Here is a 23684-nt window from a genome sequence, read left to right on the forward strand (position 1 = left end):
GGTGTGCTGCATTGTTGGAGTTGCCATCCGTCAGAAGTAATATTAAACCAAGGTCTTGTCTGCCTGTTCAGGTGGGCATTAGAGATTGCCTGGCACTACTTCAAAACAGAAAGGAAATTCTCTTGGTATCCTGACCAACCATCCTACAGATGGTATTGATCATTCACTTTGTGATTGTTTGTAGGAGCGAAAATTGGCTACCACATTTGCTTACAAAATACCAGTCATTACACTTCACAATAAATCCTGTGAAGCACTTTAATCAGATCATCCTCCTGACATGAAAGGTGTTATATCAAATGCAATAATTATTATTTTTAAATACAAACACAATTTGCACTATTATTTATCTATGTGTTAAATGTATACAGTAACTAAGTTAATTCATATCGTAACACTCACATAGTCTTATCTGCAAATAATTCTCCCTCTAAAGATTTTCTCAGGTGTGTTTATTTAGAAACCATTGACTATGAGTCTAACAGGAAACTATAAAATGTTTATGGGATTTGAACATGCTGGTGCCACTGTTAGCAAAAAGGGGTTTGTGTGAAAACATCTTTTATATACATATATATATATACATATATGCATCTAAGCCTTGTGTGATCAATTTAAAATTGCACCTTCTATGCTGCCTCTCTTCTATTTGTACACAAAGTTTAACCTTTGTCTACAGACCCACACAAGAGACTGTTACATCTCCTGGAAGCAAAGTATGATTTTTGGTTTAAAAAAAACTATTGCATTAGATGACAATGAATCATTTCAGTTCATGTTATATGCTGAAATGACAACCTGCCAAATATGCTGCTACTAAGTCGCTATATATATTTTTTGCTGCAGTTGTGTGATTTGATCAACTGTGAGGACAGAAGCTTTTCTTTAGGTTTCTGAAAATCAGAACTGCTTATGCGAGGGCGGAGTACAGCAATACATCCTAGAGGTGGAGGGAGATAGGAATAACAAATTTGCAAATAGTAAGTACAAGTAGACCCTGCTATAAAGCACCCCAGTTAGTTCACCTCCACTAGAAAGGTTGTAGGAGCAATCCTCACTGTATTATGCTGAGGATGTCATATTTAATTTATTTCAGTCTTTTGGGATTCACTTAAAATGAATCCACAGTGATCTTAGGCAACAGGGCTCAGCCGGAGCTGCCCAGAATTGGGCTTCTTATATAGAATTTAAGCTCCATATCAACCTTGTCTTCTCTGACTATTAGGAGACTTGAACAATACAAAATTACATTTGTATAGTGCCTTTCACTTCGGGATGATGTCCCAAGGCGCTGGAGCACTGCAAATTTCTAGTACCTCCAGAATCATAAACTGTTCAGTACATAAACTGTTCAGTTCGACCCATCAATGCTATCCTAGTGTTTGTCTCCACATGAGATATGTAGTCTAATCCCACATTGCTACTTGCTGCCTATACTCTGTAATGTTCTTTAATCAGATCAATGGAAGGTTCTTCTGACTACCATTGACTCACATTCTGTGAACAAGAAGCACTTAGAGTCAAGGAAACAACATTGTCCTGGTAATGTATCTTCGTCAATGCAAAACCACAGGAACACCTTGTGTCTGTTGCTGGCAGAGACATAGAAATGAGCAACCAAAGTTATTTTTTTCTTTCCCTAAGGGGATATCTGGCAGTTTCTTTACAATTTATTTAGTAGGCCCTTCACTCAGTTTCCTTTGTAAAAACTCTCAGAAAATCCAGATAACCCTATTGGGATGCCTGGAGTAACATTAACTACTTCCTAAATTCAATCGCTGTATTCATAAGTATTTTTATATTTATTTTCAGTGCAACTAACAATGCAAGTAAATGCGCGTATTTTTAGTAGCTTTGTTTCTCAACGTTAATGCACAAATGTCACCTTTTTAATAACAGCTACAAAAATTGAATTAACAAATGTTAACTATCAAGTTATAATGTGGACACCTTTAAAGTTTTACTACAAAAACCTTCTCAATCACAGATTTACAATGCTTTGTATTGGTGACTTAGTCCACACTAATCTGGAGTTAACACCATTGATAGCTGCACAATGGTTGCACAATGACTTCCCTAATTAGTGTTTAAAACAACTAATATTTTACATTGATTATAATATTTAAAAGGGAGATAAATAGATCCTTGGGAAGTGAATGCATTAAGCAATAAGAGAAAAAGGCAGGGAAATGGCATGAAAAGATCAATGATCTGCACTGGCTCAATGGACTGAATGGCCTACTACTGCTTTTATGATCTTATGTTAACATATAATTGTGTCTTCTAAAGTCATCTTAACTGCAGTGTATAGAAAGGATTAGATATTTTCAGTTTGAAAAGCAATGAACATCATATTTAGTTATATATGTATCAGTATCGTTTGGTCTGTTTACTGCTGGTGGCAGAGTAGAAAAGTTAAGTAGTGTGACGAGGTAGCTTTATAGCATCAATATCTTGTAAAATCAAGAGTTCTCAAAAACAGTTGTTTGGGAATAAAATTTCAATTATTATTATCCGCCAGATAAATTGGTCCTTCTCCTCCTGGCTGTGTGGGATGTTGCTGCATGCAAATTGCCTGCTGTGTTTCCCACAAAATCCAGTCACTGTGCTTCCTCCATAACAAAACAATAGTAAATTGGTCATTTTCAATCCACGATTGATTGTGGGACACTGCTGTGCGCAATTGGCTGCCGCATTTCGCCCACAAATATACGGTCAATTCACTTTACAGTATATTCTGTGAAGCGCTTTGAGACATCTAGAAGGCGTGAAAAGCGCTATATCAAATGCAAGGATTATTATTAATAGTAATTACTGCAAAGTGCTTTGAAAAGCTACAATACTGTAAGCGCTATATAGTTTGAAGCGCTTTGAGGCATCTAGAAGACCTGATAAGGCACTATATCTTATGCAAGGATGATTATTATTATATCAAATGCAAGGAATATTATTATTGAACTTTTTTCAATTATATTATAAAATCAATTGTTCCAAAGTTAGGTTCTTTAGGGCTTTCTTCCCTGCCAATGCTTCTTTGAGTTTTATCCCTTTTCCTCTCCTCTCCTGAAGGTGCTTAAAATCCTTGTGTTGCCTCCTATTGGGGTATAATTCTATGGATGACAGGCACCCTCTGGTTACGTCTGTCAAATGGCCTTTCTTTGTGTTGGTTTTGGCAGAGTACTCGGCTACAGGCACCATCGCAGCCAAGAATGATCCTAAACTTAGCCGATTTCCACTAACGGCCCTTCCAGAGGAGGTTTCTGGGTGATCATCAGAAGCGGGATTCCCGGCCAATTTTCTTCTCCTTAGCACAGCCAGCCTGGCTCATCTGAAGGACTTGGAAGGGCAGAGCAGTCACTGGAAGCAGGGATTCTTCCCACTCACCTCCTGTTATTTCCGCAAGCCAAAGCCCTAAAGGTAGGGTGGTCCTAGTTGGACAAGCAGCAGTAAGCTTGCCAAACAGTGCTTTCAACAGCGAAAGTTTACGGGATTTAGCTGCTTAAATTCCAGCAGTACCCCAACACCTCGCAGTCCCTAAGCTTTGATTTTTGCCCACCTGGGCCTAATACTCCGTATAAGTAGCCAGGATGTGTCCCTCCAGGGAGAGTCCATTTGAGGCACAGGGAAATTTTGTCTAGGTGGCATAAATATGTGTATTGTAACATAATACAAACAGTATAAAGTGAAGCTCTGCAAGACCATCCTTCATGCTGTTGACAATTTAGGCTTGTTTGACAAAAGACAAGCTTGCAGTATTACATTACTCCATTTTAATCAGAGAAATAAAGACGTTCTCTCAGACTTTATTTTACGCCATTCAAAGATGGTACAAGAAAAAAAGGTCTACAGTTACACTCATTTAGACTACATATGATAGGAATGTCAAATCCTGGACGGCACTACAGCTGGTTGTAAAAATGCTTTTCATTCTGTTTAAATGCTGCAACACAGTTGCGGATGTGAACCTTCAGCTCATGATCTGCGTTCCTCCCACCTACATGCAAGCCAAGCATCCATCCTGCCTTTAATTAAGTATAACATTCCACCAAGTAAACAGGATTAATGATAGGGTGCAGTTCACTGGCTTGTCACAGTTGTCCCTGCCCTTCCTCTTCCTTCCCACCCCCTCAACAACACACACAGGCAAACACACATACGTTGTGCTGACACAGCCTTGTTTTTTTGGATCAGCTTCATTTTCAAGCAACAACAACCTTCTTGTTCTTTCCCCCTTCAGCAGGCCAGGAATGCCATTCCAGTTCTGCGGTAAGCACTCTGTTTGGGGGAGAAAAAAACATAGTTAGCATTCAATATAATCACATTACCTTCATGAATATTTTGTAATGTCTCAGGAACATTCATCTAGAAATTAATACTTTAAGTATTGTAAAATACATTTTGCATTTTGTCCACAAAATATAGTCAATTCACTTTACAGTATATCCTGTGAAGCGCTTTGAGATGTCTCGAAGATGTGATAAGGCGCTATATCAAATGCAAGGATTATTATTAATTCAGGATGCTACGTAAAACAAGCATCAAAGTTGACCACCAATAAGGCTCACCCAACATGAACCCCCCTCCCCGGGGTGGGGGTCATAATGTTAATAATGGGTCTTATGCTTGATTTACATAAAACAGATTAAACTTCATCAATAAAATACATGAACATACATTTGAAGAAATTTCAGCAGGTTAGTTTAAATGTTACATCTCTTCGTACAGTGAACACCAAGCCAAAGTCCTAATGGGCTTTCCTAGCTGGAGAAGTAGCAGGAAGCTTGCCAAACATTGCTTTCAACGGTAAACTATGTGGTTTTGGCTGGTTAGAACTACCCCAACTCATACTCTAGGATCCCCAAGCCTTGGCTTTGGCCAACCTGCACCAAATACTCTCCAGAATTAGGTACCAAGAATGAGGCCTCCTGGAAGAGCATGCTTCGTCCATTCCAATACACAGGAATTTCCCTAAACATGGAATTCTCAGTTTGGTTTGGATACTATTAAGCATGGTGATGGATTTCTTCATGTGTCAGACACTGAACTGACTCCCCAAAAATGCTGCATACATGCAGGAAAGGGGATATGGAGGATTGGGATTTCAGGTGAAGTATAAACACTGCCACAGACTAGTTGGGCTGAATGGCCTATTTCTGTGCTGTAATGATCTTTGTAATTCTACTTAAAATCTCAAATGTCTGCCAAGTTAGATCTAAAACATAAATTTGAAAAGTTATTTATCTTCACCCCTCCCCTGGAGAAATGAATATGTAACTAAATACACAGACACATAAACACAACCTCTGAAAATCATATGCCATTTGCTGGTCTGAAACATAACCCTGTAGGCCAGGCTTAGTTCCATAATCCTATCCCAGTTAACCTTTTCACTGCAGACCATGTATTATTCAGATTTGCTTAGAATTTCTCCTCATGATATTTGGTTTACTACATATCTATTCATTTTGTGCAACCTTTAGATACTACCTCACCCTGACCATTTCCCCCCTGCTCGGGTCCCGACCCAACTGTCCAGTGCCTTGGGACGTCCTCTCGACGTGAAAGGCGCTCTATAAATGAAATCTTGTTGTTGTATTATATTTGCACCATTTATCCATATGAAAAAAGCTCCTAAAATGAACTCAATTTCAAACAAAATAATAATGTAAAGCAAGTAATTAAGCCAATATAAAATATAGCTCCACAGAATCCGGAATTTAGGAAAGGATTATAACACTCTCAAAACACATACTTAGTGCTATAATTTTTAAATAACGTTTTATACTACTTTTACCGATTGAAATGGCTCCATATGTTTATAGTGTCATTGATATAAAATAATCATTCTTGCATTTGATCTAGCACCTAAGGTGTCAAAAATGTCTGTAAGAGACCCAAGGAGTTTTCTGTGAAGTGTAGTGAATGTGTATTTGTGGGCAAACATTCCACGCTCAACACTGAAGGTTAAAGGCTTTGATATTCTCTGATGTTTGAATTTTGAGAGTAAAGGGTCACTTATTGAAAGCTTCAACATGTATGGTTCAGAAGAGGTGCATGCGTTTCAATGAATCTGTGACTGATAGTTGAACAATTGGCTAACCGCCATCTCCTGGAATCTCTTAAGTCCTCTAAGGAAAGCGCATACAATGAGCCGAGATGTTTCTTTGTGTGACAGATTTGATTTTCTTATGTATGGGTTTCTCCTTCATAACTGTTCCTGTAAGTAGATCTCTGTCTCCTATGACACAGGAGCTGTACCCTACCCATAGTCTGGCTTTCATTGCTGGAATCCCCAGAGCTAATGATTGCCCCACTTGTAATACTGCAATCTGCTCACTATTTACAAAATCTTGAACCAGGCTAACAAATGCTGTTCAGTATGGTTGACAGTGCTGTCAAGACCTGCGGGTAACAGACTAAACTACAGGCAGGTGTTGTTATAACTTGCCCTTTTATAGTGTGTTCACACTGAGGGGATATACCAGTAGTACGGCACATTTCCAGCAGCTGGTGCATAATGCGCATATTGAGAAAGGTTTCCTCTCGTCTCTGCAACTGTGCGAAACACCACAAAAGGGGTCGTCCAGATTACTGAATGCAGGAAATTAGGTCAGGGACGACCTGACCACCCTGAGCACTGGGTTTAATTTTAAGGACCTAAACCACTGACTGTTGTCACAAGATGGCCCTATATTATATTTATTTCCAATTAAACTGCAATACGAAACAATAAATTCAAAATATTAAAACCAAATGTATATATAACACATAAAAACATCTGTGGTACAATCTTATAGTAATAACAGCCCTTGAATGTGAGAATATTCCAGCTATTTTTCTGTACAATAAATTCAGTTTTTCTTGTTCATTTGTTCACATTTTCCTTTTTGTCAGGCACAGATTGTTGGTAAGCACTCCAGGCACTCAATACCTTCCAAAAGTAAGCTTACTGAAAGTCAACACTTTTAACCTTTGGTGTACCAAATATATCGTCTCTGGGACCTCTCAGGAGTAAAGGTTTCCCAGCAACATCAAAGATATATTTATCCTTATTAGAGACAGCATAACATTTGTTTTCTCAGGCCTCATTGACTCCATCTCTTGAACATTTCCTATTCTAAATCAGATATAACATACAAACTTTTAATGTGAACATTTGAGGAGCGTTGTATCTTTTGGATGAGATGTTAAACCAAGATCCCATCTGCCTGTTCAGGTGGATGTTAAGGATCCTATGGAGCTTTTGGAAAAGAGAGTTTCTCCCAATGTTGTGGCAACAATCCCCCAGATAAAATTGGTCACTCATTCCATGGTCACTCATTCCAGCATTTCATTGCTGTGTGAAAACTGGCCGCTGCATTCACCTATTGCCTCAGATTAACATCTCATCCAAAGGACATGACCTTCAACACGGCAGTGCTCTCCAAGTACTGTACTGGAGAGTCAGCGCTGACCATGAACTAAAAGTTTTATACAGACCAGAAGGTTGGAGGTTAAACCACCTGTCACTACACTCATTGCGTATCACAGGAAAATCCTGTGAAGCGTTTTGTGACGTCTCAACAATGTGATAAGGTCTTATAATGATTATCATTATAAAACAGATTAGTGTTTACGGATTTTTTAAAAAAACTTTTCTATCCCCATTCTCTCCTCTCCTGAAGGCATTGATTCATGTAGGAATACACTTCAGTGGATGCCAGGATTAGCTCCAGTACCTTGCCAAAGTGACTACAGTTCATATTCGAGTCAAGAGCATCCTTGTTGCCAAGCTATTTGACTGCGGAGAGTATTATAACTGAACTCAATCCTGTCCTCACCTGACATCTACACATGCAAACTGTCTGGCAAGGGTTACTTAATAACAATGATGAACAGGAATCCAGGCTGATATTCTTACTCCCAAGGCATTGAGATCAGTTTTAGCACCTCTTTAACTCATGCAACCTTCTGGTCTGTATGAAACTTCTCTTTTATGGTCAGGGCTGACATTCCAGTGCAACATTTGGGGAGCACTGCAGTGTTGAAAGTCCTAGCCTTTGGATGAGATGTTAATCCAAAGTCCTGTCTGCCTGTTCAGTTTGCATAGATGCTAAAGATTCCATGAGTACTCTTTGATGACACTAACTGAAAAGATAAGGGAGTTTCTCCTGGTGTCTTGGCCAGTAATCCTCCAGATAAATTTGTTATTTACTATATATGGGACACGCTAAGAGCTACACTGATGTATTTTAATCATTGAGTCATTGGCAGAGGTAAACCAGTTTGACTTCATTAGCCTAAGTGTCACACATGCATACGTCTATCAGCAATACAGAATAACAGCTTAATTTGAACATTGAATCAAATCAAAGATTTTGACTTGTCACACCAGGCAACAACCTAAACTTTAGATCAAACAGCCAAGAATTTCTGACTCATAAAACTTGCCATGTGTAGGATTTATGCCTGCATTTAAAACCTCTCATTGCAACTCAAAGGGACACCAGCTTGAGCATCGACAGTAAAATATCTGCTTGGAAAACTGCCCAAAAGCAGATGGAGGTGGTCTCGGGTTCACTACAAACATTATGCTAAATGTACTTAATCATGCAGATTAAAACATAATCAATCTTTCAAATGCATTTTGTGGAGAAAATAAAACTTAGATGACAAGCTAACTCATCAAAGGTTACCAATTTCAGACAACAAGCTGAAATATATAATTTTCCACAATACTTTTTTTGATAACATACAAAAGCTGAGGAAAGCTGAGATACAGTGAGGTTATATAATGTGGCACTTCAAATCCAAGCAATCCCAGCCTGTCAGCGCCTTGGGACGTCCTCCCAACGTGAAAGGCGCTAAACAAATGTAATTTTGTTGTTGTTATGGTTATAATGAGGGTTTCACTGCGCATTTGGGCAGCCAGTTGATTTGGTACCCATGTGCTGGTCGGTAACTGTGCTGAAAAAACGGCCAACTTCCAGACCATCAGGTCACTGCTGACATCACGTCTGGTTGTGATGTGCACATCAGACAGAAAGTGATATTATCGAACACCCTGAAGGCAGTCATTTTTAGTGTGCAGGAACGCACAAGATTGGATGAAGAATAGATGAAGAATACCTTTTGGCCAATCCAATCTCGTCATTCCAGAACACCCACTGTCCCTCTCATCATTGTATCACGCTGCTTTTAAAGAGTCCAGTGTCCTGGTCTCAAATACCTTTCATGGTAATCTGTTCCAGTTATTAAAATGTCTGACCTGGTGAGTGGAGCCATTGGTAAAGAAAAACTCTTAGTAAAGAAAAACTTCCTAGTATCTGTCCTGAAATTGCCATTTACAACTCTAAACTATGTCCTCTTGTTCTACTGTTTTGTTCCATCCTAAAATATTGATCTGGGTTTACTTAACTCATATCCGACTTCTGGTTCACCAGGTCTCTATTGACTCCACTTACTGCATGTTGTGTGGGAACCTGCCTGCACCTGGCAACCAAGCTGGGTGACTTTGCACAAAGTTGTGCAATCAAATGCAAGTATTATTGCTAGTAGAATGTGTCCGGGTTGAATGATGGTTCATTTATAGCATGGATCTACTTTGGCCCCTTACTTTACCAGAACTGTGATACACTGGGTTTCAGCACTGACAAGTGCTCCTGATTGCTATGTAGCTTCACTGATTCGAAAGTACATGGGTATGGATGTCAGGTAAGTTACAAGTTCAGACTTGGCTATGGTGGCGCAAATTTTGATATGCACCTGTATATAGCAGTAAATCCTACACCCACAAAAGCTGTACCCTGGGTATTTTTATGGTCAGCCGATTATCTAAATGCAGAAACCATGCCAAAGAGTATCCAAACCAGACAGAGTTTCAGATCTGTGTTCCACCCAACGTTGCTGCTGAGATTGGCACTTTCATCAATGTAGCATCTTTAACAACAATAAGTGAACGTTACCAGAGCAAACAGAAGTGCAAGAGCCTGAGGTTAAAGGTGATGGCAATAAAATTTAACTATGCCAATTGGATAGTGAGTGTTGACATTCTGTAATTGACGCAGGAAAACAGAGCAAAGGGATGTGATGATTTCTTTGTTCAGTGACTAATTCCCTGTCTGACTCACTGGTCCCAGATACTGAGGGACTGTAAAGCTGTCAGGGCAGGGCTGCTTGTCTTATCAGATGGAGAGAAAGTCCACTCACCAGGTCAGACATTTGATTAAAATCAGCTTAAATGAATGACATTTTCCTCGACACAAATTTTCCTGTTCACTGCTGTGAGTTACCTTTGTCTGTAAATCGTCATTTTCTTAGTGTGCGTTTGGGGGGTGGGTGGGGGCACGATGAAATGATATGATAGGAACAGACGCAGAGTGTTATCCTGACAAAATGTGGGAGGAACTAAGACACTTATCATGAAGAGAACATGAGATAAACAACCAGAAGAGGAAACCATTTAGAAGAACAAAATTAGGAAGAGAGAAGACGATCACGGAGACTTTAAAAACACTGTATATAAAAGCATCTTGTTTCCCGGTGTAGTATATTGTTACTATAATACTGTCCTCTCCATTTCATTATATCTGGTTGGTAAACTGGACACAGTCCATATCCCTTACTGTCTCTTCTTTATCGACTGTGTACTACGTGAGCACTTATCCTGAATCCTGCACTTCACTGCTCCTGGAAAGAATATGCCTATAAGTAACAGCCTTGGAAATTGAAAGAGACATGAGGATCACATATCATCTCCTGTGGATACGGATGCAACAGAACTGCACATAAATCAGATTAATATAGGAAACCGTCCATTGGGATCAGTTCTAGTGATCACAGGAAGCTGCAAAAGTAAATCTCCCCCCATTTGAATTATTAATGCAGAAACCTTTTCAATTATCACCAGTAATTGATCCCTTATTTTTTTAAACTAAAAATTACAATGTTCATCAGATCAAAATTGTGAATACAAAGAGTTCAATCTCTTTCTCAAATGAATGCTGCTCCTCCTGATTTCAATTCTGTGCCACAGTTTATGCCAGAAAATGCATTTTAGCCATGCCCTTGAATAATCTGTTTGACTCATATCATCCCTTAACACCACAGTTCATTTGGCGAAAAGGGAACAATGTGTTTTTTGTTTTAAATTTTAAGCACTTGATTCAGAGTTTTGAGTGTTCGAGGCCTGGATTAGAACAAGGGACCCTTTAGCTCTAAGTATTCTGAAAACTTGCTACAGTTGAATGTCGACATGACGGAAGCCACCCTTGGCTCCTGTCAACATCTTCTCTCCTGTGGCTCTAGCCTCCCCAATCTATCCCTACGATATGTGTGTAACCCAGATGTCAGGATGGATGTCAGGATCTTTCCTTCCTACCCCACATCCAGTCCAGGACGAGGACAGCTTTCCTCCACCTCGGTCAAATTGCCCGCCTGTGACTATACCTCACACCCAACGCAGCTAAAACTCTTGTTCATGCTTATCACTTTCTGCCTTGATTATTCCAATGTCATCCTTTATGGTTTCCCAAGCTCCACTAACCACAAAATCCAACTAATTCAAAATTCCGTCCACCTGTATACACACCAACTCTAAACTCTGTACCCCATCACATCAGTCCTTGTCAGGATCCACTGGCTCCCTATCACAGAATGGATCAATTTCAAGATCCTCACATAATCCTACACATCGTTTCATGCCCTGGCACCTGCTTACTTCTTTGACCTGCTTACTTCCCACTCCACCGCCCGCCACTCAGCTGATTCAGGCCTCTTGCTTGTTCCTTGTCCCCTCCGCTACACCATTGGCGGCCGTATTTTCAGCCACTATACCCCAAAACTTTGGAAGTCTTTTCCTCAATCCCTTCGCCTTGCCTCCTCCTCCTTTCAGATCATGCCTGAAGATCTTCCTCTTAGACCGTGCTTTCGGTCACGTTATCCCCAGCTCGGCATCAGGCTCCGCCAGTGTTAAGTGCTCTGAAACACTACCATGAAGGGTGAAATATAAATTGCAAATTGTTATTATTGTATTCTTGGCACTTTGTTTTAGGAATGGTGTGAAAGGGTTTATTCATTTTAATGCATATCATATATTCTAAAAATATTTTTCACCCAAAACGCTGTATTTTAAGCTTGTCCTAACAACAAGCTTTAATGCACATTAATTCATAAATAGCCATAGACAAAGGAAGATACTAACAGGTATTTTAAGTATAAGGATTTCTGCTGAGATTACTTTGCTTCTTAAAATGAGTTAAGCTATTTTTAAAACAAATGTTTACCCTGAAGATTTACAGGTCACCTAATCAAGTCCCATTTCATTTCATAGATAACAGGGAACATTTACAAATCTGTGATGTGATTGATGATTCAGATAACGTCACAAAGCAAAGTGACGCTCAAACATACCATCGGAGGGTTGAAGGTAGATTGCCATCTTCCAATCATTTCCTTCCGTCAGTTTTTTATAATAATGATCATTCTTGCATTTGATAGAACATCTTTCACTTTGGGAGGATGTTTCAAAGCCCCTCACAGTTTTACAGTAACGTAAAGTGTAGTAACTGTGTATTTTGTAGGCATCTCTATTCCTTTGCCTGGCATCCATGTGAGGGAAGCGAACATTTTTCATTACGTCAGTCAACGTGCTTTTTGTTTCCTACCTCCAGGCTCTAGCTGCTCTGCTGCTTTATAAAAATAGTTATTTTATTGCCGCCTAAAGCAATAATAAAGAGTCCTGACACAAGTAGTGGGCACTTTTAGTTTATACGGCCAGACGTTTTTTTTAAAATGATTTCCTTTCATGATTGTGTGAGGTAAACTGAGAACTGATGAGGTTTTGTAGGATGACACATACAGAAAACAATTAACCCTCAGAGTGCCATGGAATAGCTTACACACAATGTTTGGTCAGCTAGATGCCTGACACATGCAGAAACCCATTGCCTTGGTTAAAAGTATCCTAACCAGACACATGTATGCTACCTATACCTATATTTTGCTGGGTGTAGAATGGAACAAGATTTTTTCCTTGAAGAGATGGATCGTTTACCTGATTCGGAAGAGTATTAGGCACAATTTGGGGACCCCAGAAAGTATATTGGGGTACTGCTGGAATTTAACAGCCACAACTACACGGCTAACATTATAGACCAGGGCATCAACTGTATGTGAAACACCGACTAGTGTATTCATTCACTGCTCCTGTTTACTGGTTTCATGTGATATTAGATTCAAAGACTGACCTGGTCACATCTACAAAAATATACATTCGGTGAAGAACAGATGAAGAGATACACTTCAAAGTTAGAGAAAATGTTATAAGATGGTTGGAACGGGAAGAAAAGTAAATAATCTGTTAATAGTTAAAAAGGAGAAAACAGGACAAGAGCAAAGGGATGGCAAGCTAAGCATAGGGAAAGTTCGAATATGTTTATATTTTATATTTAATATTTATCGTAGTAAGTTAAGGTTAATATCATGTTAAAGTTACCAGAGGTGTGAGTAGCTTTTTTACTGTAATAATGAATTGATTAAACATCAGTGTGTGCAATGTAAACTTACATCAACAAATTATATTTGTATAGTGCCTTTCACATAGGGAGGAGGTCTCAAGGCACAAGACAGTCAGGGATTTGGACCCGAGCTGTGGGTTGGGATCAGAAGGAGTGGAGGGTAGGGGTAGATGGGTTACATGACTGGTCAAGCCAGAGACCTAAGAGTTTGGATGGATCATTTGAAAGTTTAAAACTGTAGCAAATATCACTAGCATTCATTTAATGGAATGACTGTAGTAATATCACAGGTGAACGTGACAGCCAGTATACACACAGTGGTGTCCCACTAACAGCCATGAAGTGATTGACCACTTTTATTTGAGGGATTGTTGGCCAGGAAACAGGGAAAAAAGTCGAACCCTCTTCTTTTCAAATAGTGCCAAGAGATGTTTAACTAACGTCCCATCTGAAGTACAGCACCATTGACAATGCAATGCCCACCTCCCGAGCACTGTATTGAGTGTCAGCCTGGACTGTGAGTTTAAAGTTCCAGTGTGGGGCTTGAATGCACAACATTCCAACTCAAAGACAAGCGCAAGTAATCCTGGAGTCAATGCTTCAGTTGTGGATACTGATTCAAATCATGAGCCACAAATAAAATCAATGTTAGGTTGTCTATCTGAACCACAGTTACACAAGACACTCAGCATCGATTGATTGCAAACCGCATGGAATCAACGCAAACCCTGCGGAATAAATGCAGCATTAAGGTTAAAGCTGTGCACAGCAACACTGTAATCTGTATTTAATATAAGGAATCAGCAGTATAACAAAACTGGAAATAAAGACCAGACTATAAAAAATGAAATGGCGAAGTGCAGGTTAAACAGAAATCGTTATTTTCTGCAACATTCATAAACCATGATGTGTAGCATTCTATTCATTTTTCACATCAAAGAATCTGGCAAAATGGACAAACGCTGCCTATTCGCCATGCAAATTTCAAATCGCATATTTGTGTTGGTCTAAGAGTTTGGTACTTATTCCTTTCCTCACTTGAATTTTCTTCCCACTCTTCGAAATGTCAGCCGAACCTCATGTGCAAGACTATGAGGAACCCTTTTTATTTCCATTTTGCCCATTTATTCTTCCACTTTCTTCAAATCTTTGCAATATAAATTAAGCTGCGCTGAAAGGCCAAGACATTCAAAGCTTTTCTTTAGGAACAGTGCAGGGAGCCCTGCCCCTAAGAAGGGAAATTCCTGGCTTGGATACTGGTTGGCAAACTACAAAAGGCAAAGACAGGATGTGCCATTAGCTTTCATTCTATTCCAAATAACCTGGAATCCATAAACCATATAATGTATGTATTTGTGAACGCATTGTATAATGTATGTATATTAAGATTTCTCAGACGCCAACTTAAGGAAAGCATATCACACAGAAAAAATTATATTCACTGGAGAAAGCACACTGTACTTAACCACAACAGTTCAGAAGGAGAAAATCTTGTTTTGGTTTGCACTGCACTAAGCCTATCTTTGATCTTGTAAGTCTAGCACTGAGAGGAAGTCCAATTGAACACTGCAACACAAATAAAATGTTTTTAAAACATTAAGAGATGACTAATATTTCCTATGGCAGTTTGGAGGCAATATATATACAACTGAAATGATACTCTACTTAATTAGAAACGGGTTGGGAGTCCAAAATCTGTCTCGGTGAGTTTATAATATGCGGATGTTGCAGGGGAAGTAATAGAGGCATATCGCAACAAAAAGTTCCTTCCTGGATAGAAGAAAGAAAGCATTTTGGTTCAGGCTGCAGCCGTTCCAGCAGCTCTGAGACTGCGAGGGATCTGAGCGTTAACACGTCAATGTTTCCAGAATTAACTGTTTATGCTTGTAGAATGGAAAGGAAAATAAATTATGAGCAGATGTGGGAAGCTGCTTTTTTTTATATACCAAATTGAGAGTCGTAGTTTTAAAGTGGTCCTTCACACAGGGTTTAAAGCTGCGATCCGAGTTCCACTCTGACTGAATTACTAAAATACATTAATTATATTTATATTTTATATTTATCTTCAATTGTAGTTTTTCACCCTCTCAACTGTGTTACATTTTTACTGTTCTATAACAGTAAAAGGGATACAAACTAAAAAGATAGAGCCATGGTTTTCTGACTTGGGGGAAATATGTGAAAGCTTGAATGACAGATTCAATGTGTTGAACAAGCCCAAAGTGCATTGACAAGCACTTTGAGTTGTCCTTGTGACTTGAAAGGCAACATATCAATGTAAATTGTATATTGTGACACTTATCGCATTGAACCTATTATGAAACAGCAGCATTTCAGTCAATATTTATCGACTAGTTTCATTCCTCAATATGCCCGCATCATTGAGCCTGTGGTTTAATTTCTTTTGAAAAGATTTTTACCACCATCTTCATTCTGACTGACAGAAGAAATATACAATTTTATAAAGTTACAGACTGCATCTGAAGCTCCTCAACAGGATACAAGTTGAACCAGGTCTCTTGCTTTTAGACAATCAAATCAACCATTTGACATGATCAGGAGAAATTCCACTATTTCATAACAGATTCTACAAGATCGTTGATTATCACACCAAATCTCTTGAAATGAAATGACGCAGAGTTCTCCCCCAACCCATTGAAATGGGCTATATACACTATTGATCACAGCTATTTTCCAGGAATCTGCAGGACCTGATACTAGTTGATACAGTATATAATAACTAATAATTTAAAAAAATTGCTGCATTTGGTAGAGCACCTTTCATGTTAGGAGGATGTCTTAAAGCATTTCATAGGAGTTATTGTAACGTGTCATGATGATGTGTGGATGAATGCGGCAGCCAATTTTGCGCACAGCAATGTCCCACAAACAGTCATGAAGTGAATGACAATAATAATTATGATCCTTGTATTTGATAAAGGGCCTTATCATGATGTTGAGACTTCTCAAAGTGCTTCCCAGAATATACTGTAAAGTATATTTTGTGGGATTTTTATGTTTTATATTTTATGATCAATTTTAATTTATATATTTACTTTGTAAATTTTATATTTTATGATCAAATTTAATGAAAGGCATTACATCAAATGCAAGGATTATTATTGTGTTTTTGGCAAAAGTTTTAGAAAATAACAGTGTGTAGCTAAAGGTGGAATGGCAATGCTTGCTGACTGAATTTACTCATAGGTATTCCTTTAAGTATTTTTGAGCAATTGAGTTTTTTTTAAGTCACGTACATCTAAGATTGTCAAGGGAAATAATATTCCATTTACTTAAGGCTTCAGGGCAAAATATGGTACATCCCAGAGGAAAGCAAGTCCAGCTATATTAACTGCTTTATGAGCAAGACAGGAAGTACAAACTCCTTTGACTCCTGTCTGAATATTGTCCGAAAGGCCCAACCGTGTCAAAGAAAGTTATTCATGACAGGATGCCAGGAACTTTTTCCAGATTCGCCAGCAAGGAAGGAAGAAAAGTGTTTGCCTCAGCTGTCCTCTGTTTCTCAAGTCCAGCTCAGAGCCAACAAAGCAGGAAGAGGGGGGAGGGTTGAAAGCAAGAATAAATGAAAAGGAACGATGTTTATCTTTAAACAGATTTGTGATGTTCTCTCCTGAGTTGCAATAGGAAAGACTTTTCAGTGCATCTAAAAGACAAATAGCCAATTACGGGTAGCATTCCAAATGGTAGTTTATCCTGCCAAATTGAACTCACAAATGCACATAGTTATATCAAATGTAAACTGTTATATTCTTTAATGACAAATCGTTCCCCGTTGTGCATAGAGGTTACTATTACTTATCGTATAAACCGCACTTTCAAAAGAAGACTGAAACTGCCTCGACATGATGGGTGAGCTGCATTTATTTCAAACGCAGACAAGACTTGTGGCTCAGATAAGCTTACTCTGGGTCATAATATAAAGTCCAGACAATCTCTTTACTGCAAAATTCACTCAAATACAATGGGCCAGAGAATTCATTTTCAACAATAACACAAATCTGAAGACCACTGATTTGCTCACAGGAAGTCATTATCGGCCATAGAACTCCCACTTTGCTGCATTCCCTTTTATAAAACTTCAGAAACAAGCCTACTAATAGTTGCGCTAAAATCTGAGCACAATGTACAACATTCTCGACAGCAGGAAGCAGAAGCTAATGAATAATAAATGGAAAAATTTCTATCTGTATCGTTTATATGACAACCATAAAATATACAGCCAGTTCACTTTACAGTATTTTCTGTGAAGCTATTTGAGACGTCTCAATGATGTGATAAAGTGCTATATCAAATGCAAGGATTATTAAGGCTTATTATCATTACTTAGTAGTGCCCTTCATGCGAGTTGCATCTCCGAGTGCTTAGTGTAGTGACTGTGAGAGTGATTAAAGTAGATATAAGGAAAATTCTGTAATTTAGGTTTCTATATTATTAAGAAAAATCTATTGGGAGTTGAATTTGTTTTTATTGGAGAAAGGAGGATTGAAGAGGGCATGATCCAGGTCTTTAAAATGCCTGAGAGGCACACAAGTTAATAGGGTGTTTGCCTTGGACTGAAAAGGTTGAATTAAGGAGAGAGGCTGAAAAATAACAAGGGTTGTGCGAAACCTGTGCCTGGAAAATAGAAGTTCTTTTGCCCTCACAGTTTAATGATAATCCCTGGAATCTTTAACCTCCACCTAAACTGGCAGTATAGTAATTGCTCTACTTGTTTTGTTTCTTAATTAACAGCAACAACTTACAATTATATAGCTTTTGTTTTTAGTTAGTGAGGTGCTCAAGCTGTTTATTCCTGGTCACCAGAGTGGTGTTATCACAATTATTTAATCTTAATTTTAAGGCAGTATCTGCCCCCACCCTTGAGAACTCCATCCCAGTAACCTTTACCTTGCTCCCTGCCTTGCCTCTTTGAAGGCACGTCTCAAGACCCTCCTCTTCGAACACACCTTTGGTCACCTTCCTACCCCCAACCTCCCTGCCCTCCACCCTCCTGATCCCAACCCCCTGCTCGGGTCGAAATCTCTGACTGTCCAGCGGCTTATGATGTCCTCTTGATGTGAAAGGCACTATACAAATGTAACTTGTTCTTGTTTTTAAATTGCCACTTCCATGGCCTGGAATAAATACAGCAACAATAATTTTACATTTATACTGTACCTTTCACTCTGGGAAAACATCCCAAATACCTTCATGATTCTCAGTCACTGCAAAAAAAGATTGCATTTCATTTTGACGATTGTGACATTTAACTGCACTGTTGATGAGCGTGATAGTTTTAGAAAGGAAGTCTACTTGTTTCTGTTTGACCCCAATCCCAGCTTTTCTCTAGATCCCTCCAGCCTCTCCTTCTCCAGAAACACACTTTGTTTCCCAATTTTATATAATTTGCTTCAGTGCAAAAATAGCAAAGAATCAACACCAAAAAAGTAAAATAAATACTATTTGTGAACTTGAAGCAAATTACACTGAAGATCTCTGTCCAAAATCACCTTGTTTGCTTCATTTTCCCCGCTCTATCCGTTCCACTATCAGTAGCCAATTCAGCCATTCTGCCGCCGCTCTCTGGAACTAACTGATGATAACACTCCAGCCCGGTTCATTGGAAAGACTTGGAAGCACAGACCAGTCTCTGGGAGCAGGGACTGTTTCCACTCAGCTCCCATTAACCCTGCAAGCTAAAGCTATAATGGGTAGGGTGGTCCATGCTGGAAAGCATATAACGCACACTCTGGGGTCCCCAAGCCTTGCGTTTTGTCAATCTGCACCCAATACTTGCCGGAATTGGGTAAACATGATTGTTCTTCCAGGGAGAGAGTGTGATTACATTCCAACAATCTGTCTCTGGAATTTCTATGTGTAGGTGGATGCATGGAATTCTCAGTTTGGTTTGGATACTTTTGAGCATGGTGATGGGTTTCCTCATGTGTCAGACACCAGGCTGAGCTTTTTTTTAACCAAAATCACTTTTAAGATTTAGCCAGGAAACTGACATGCAGTATAACTTCAAAGAGCACAAATCAATGTGGGCTCAGCTCAAAAATGACCTTTTATGGATCTTGACTGCCTTATAAGGACTTTGCTGAGAGCCCTATAATTTGACTCATCATTCACCATGTCAAAACCATATGAGTCAGCTACAAACAAGGTAAACAGGATACTGGGCTATATTGCTAAATTAGTTGAGTTCAGATTGCCAGAATGCTGGCTCTCTACAATGCTCTGCTCAGGCCACACCTGGAATACTGAATATGTTTCTGGTCAATGCAAAGTACGGGGGCCATAGAAGCAGTGCACAGGAGAGCAACGATGATGATCGCTATTGTGAGAGCAATGAGTTATAAGAAAGACTGCATAAGATAGGGCTCTTCAGCCTTGATAAAAGGCCCCTCAGACAGGACATTATAGAATTACATAATGAGATTAAGAAAGTAAACCCAGAAATGTCATGGCAGCAGGACAAGAGAGCACAGGTTCAGGGTAGCAAAGGGCAATTTCAGGACACACCGGGAAATATTTATTTACCAGGAGTATAATTAATGACTGAAATGGATTACTGGGAAGGGTGGCTGAGCCCAGGACATTGGACTCATTCAATAAACAACTTGATGCTGTGATGGTCGAGTGGGTATTGCGGAAGGATGAGATCAAAGAGCTGAAGAGCCTTCTTCATCTGAATCTTCTGTGTAAATGCAATGTTATTTAGGAGTTGGCTGCAACACAAAACATTAAACAAATCGGTGTTGAGTTAGTCCTGCACGAGCAGTGATTTGGCTATTTCTTTTGCCAATGTAATTTTGAAGTAAGAAATTTAAGTGCCATGTCCCTGCCCCAAAATGCTTCCATCAGCATAAAGAGGGTATTAATGTGATTCAGGTTGCAATACAACAACAAAATTACATTTGTAAAGTGCCTTTCACGTCAGGAAAGAAGTCCAAGGCGAGAGACCTGAGTTCAATTCCAGGCAGGTCAGGGCGAAACCTTGGGCAAGTTTCCTTACTCCACACGCCTAATAATAATCCCTCCAAAACTAAAAACAATAATAAATTGGTCATTTTCAATCTACGACTGTTTGTGGGACATTGCTGTGCGCAATTGGCTGCCGCGTTCGCCCTCAAATATACAGTCAATTCACTTTACAGTATATTCTGTGAAGCGCTTTGGGATGTCCTCCCGACGTGAAAAGCGCTATATCAAATGCAAGGATTATTATTATTATTATTATTAAGGCGCTGAACAGTCAGGGATCAGGACCTGAGTGTGAGGGGGCAGGGTTGGGATGAGGGAGGGCAGAGAGTTAGGAGGGTGGCTGAAGGCATGGTCAAAAAGGAGGGTCTTGAGTCATGCCTTGAAGGAGACAAGGGAGGGAGCAAGGTGAAGGGATTGTGGGATGGAGTTCCAAAGGGTTGGGTCAGAGAGGCTGAAAGTCCAGCCACTGATTGCAGGGTGGGTCGGGCGGGAGACAAGGAGCAGGCTGGAGCCTGCTGAACGGAGAGAGTGGACAGTTGATGTGGGGATTAGCAGATCAGAGAGGTAGGAGGGGGCAAGGCCGTGGAGGGCCTTGAAAGTGAGGACGAGGATTTTGAATTCTATTCTCTGAGGGATGGGTAGACAGTGGGGCCGGGTAAGGGTGGGGGTGATGGGATCACGATGCCTGGTATGGGAGAGGACACGAGCTGCAGAGTTCTGGATGATCTGCAGCTTGTGGAGGGAAGAGTTGGGGAAGCCAACAAGGAGAGAGTTTCTCTAGTCAAGCATTGAGGTGACGAATGCATGTATGAGTATTTCGGTGGCCTGAGGAATGAGGTAGTGGAGGAGTCGGGCAATGTTGAGGAGGTGGGGAAAGGCAAAGTGAGTCATGGTACGGATATGGGGGAGAAAGGACAGCTGAGGGTCGAACAAGACACCCAGGTTTCTGACAAGCTTGGTGAGGTGGAGTGTGTATCCATGGATGATGATGCAGCCAGTGCCTGATGTGTGGAGGCGAGCCAATCAGGAGGGACTCAGACTTGCTGACATTCAGCTGTAGAAAGTTGGCTCTCATCCAGGACTTGACATCTGACAGACAGTCTGTTAGGACGTCAGTTGTTCTGGAATTGATGGTAGAGGCAGAAGATAGAGTTGGGTATCATGTGGAAGTTGACCCTCTGTCGGCAGATGATGTCACCAAGGGGGAGCATGTAGAGGATGAAGAGGACAGACCGAGGACAGAGCGCTGAGGAACACCGCACAAGACTGTGCGGAGGCTGGAAGAGAAACCGTTGGCGAAGTGAAATTGCAGACGGTGTGAAGGATAAGACCTGAACCATTCAAGGATAGAACCCTGAAAGTTGAGGTGAGAGGAGAGGCGGTGGTGGAGGATGGAGTGGTCCACAGTATCGAAGGCAACAGAGAGGTTGTGGAGGACGAGGAGGCAGAGGGAGCCCTAGTCACAGATGGACAAGATGTCATTTGTCACCTTGACCAGAGTAAACCCGATCGGAAGGGCTGGTGTTATAACATTTAATGTTAATTTTAAGACAGTATCTACCCCTACCCTTTGTAACCCCATCCCAGTCCCTTTGCCTTGCTCCTTACCTTGCCTCCTTCAAAGAATGTCTCAAGACACTCCTCTTCGACTGCGCCTTTGGTCACCCTCCTACTCCTATCCTCCCTGCCCTCTCGTCCAGGGAAAGTTTTTTCAGGATGGGGGTGCTTATAGCTGTTTTTAGGGGGTTGGGAACGGTGCCAGATGATAGGGAGAGATTCATGGTGTCGGAGAGTAGAGGGGCGAGGAGGTGGAGCTGGGAGGTAAGGAGAGGGGTGGGGATGAGGTCAAGGGAGCAGATGGTGTGTGTTATGCTGGATATGGTGGTGGTGAGAGAGGTCTGCACCTGACCCTTGTGGAAGCGGATACAGTGTTTCTTGTGAAGCACTTTGAGACATTTAGAAGACGTGAAAAGCGCTATATCAAATGCAAGGATTATTTTTTATGTTATTATATATTATTGAAGTCACATGGCTACATCGTTTGAACGAAGAGAAATAAATGCCTTGGGCATCACACAGGCAAGATGGTCTTCCACAGGACTGTCAATCTCATCGTAGATCAATCTCACAGCTGATACATTTGTAACTATTTGGCTGATATTTAGTAGAAAAAATGAGAAAGGCTCTTTAAACAAATGCATGCAAATTCAAGGGTTTTACAGTGAAATTATATATAATTCCCCGTGGGGGAGCCAGCACCAGGTCAGATACAATGGCCGAATGGCCTCCCTCTGTACCACAAACTTTCTGAATCCCAGCATGAAATGCTTGTGTTCATAGTTATGCAATGTGGATACAGCGAAAGAGCTGTAAATGTGATTTACATTAAAAGCCCTACAGTATCTGTACTCTTTTGAGCAAGATGGGCAGAGGCCATCAGTGGAAAGACCAAAGAGGATGTTTCTGCACGATAGACACATCCACTCAAGGTTCATCTTGGAGTAATTAGAATGCATTAGAATACATTAGAATATACAGCACAGAAACAGGCCATTCAACCCAACTGGTCTATGCCGGTGTTTATGCTCCACATGAGCCTCCTCCTGCCCTTCCTCAACTAAGCCTTCAAGCATAACCTTATATTCCTTTCTCCCTCATGTACCTATCTAGCTTTCCCTTAAATACATCTATGTTATTTGCCTCAATAACTCCTTTTGGTAGCATGTTCTACATTCCCACTACTCTCTGTGTGAAGAAATTTCTTCTAACTTCCCTATTTGATCTATTTGTGATTATTTTGTATTGATGGCCCCTGGTTTTGGTCTCCCCCACAAGTGGAAACATCTTCCCTATGTCCACCCTATCAAAACCTTTCATCATTTTAAAGACCTCTATCAGGTCACCCCTTACCCTCCTCTTTTGAAGAGAAAAGAGTCTAAGTATGTTCAGCCTTTCCTGATAGGTATAACCTCTCAGTTCTGGTATCATCCTTGTGAATCTCCTTTGCACCCTGTCCAGTGCCTCTACATCCCTTCTATAATGTGGGGACCAGAACTGCACACAGTACTAAGTGTGGTCCAACCAAGGGTCTATAGCAGTTTACCATAACTTCCCTGCTTTTCATTTCTATCCCTCTAGAAAGGAACCCCATTGCCTGGTTTGCCTTCTTTATGGCCTTATTAACCTGCGTTCCTACATTTA

At 40.3% G+C, this 23684-nt stretch overlaps 1 protein-coding gene across 4 annotated transcripts in view; it reads right to left on the reverse strand.

Annotated features, from left to right (window-relative positions):
- Nucleotides 1–3755: 3755 nt before the first annotated feature.
- Nucleotides 3756–23684, reverse strand: part of supt3h (SPT3 homolog, SAGA and STAGA complex component) — a 314077-nt gene continuing 294148 nt past the window's right edge. For all 4 annotated transcript variants that reach the window (XM_042333229.1, XM_042333227.1, XM_042333228.1 and 1 more), the window contains one exon: nucleotides 3756–4275. In XM_042333229.1, coding sequence (XP_042189163.1) covers nucleotides 4234–4275 — 42 coding nt within the window. In that variant the 3' untranslated portion in view covers nucleotides 3756–4233. The remainder of the gene's footprint in view (nucleotides 4276–23684) is intronic.

This window comes from Callorhinchus milii, unplaced genomic scaffold (assembly GCF_018977255.1).
Source record: "Callorhinchus milii isolate IMCB2004 unplaced genomic scaffold, IMCB_Cmil_1.0 Scaffold3, whole genome shotgun sequence".
Taxonomy (NCBI): domain Eukaryota; kingdom Metazoa; phylum Chordata; class Chondrichthyes; order Chimaeriformes; family Callorhinchidae; genus Callorhinchus; species Callorhinchus milii.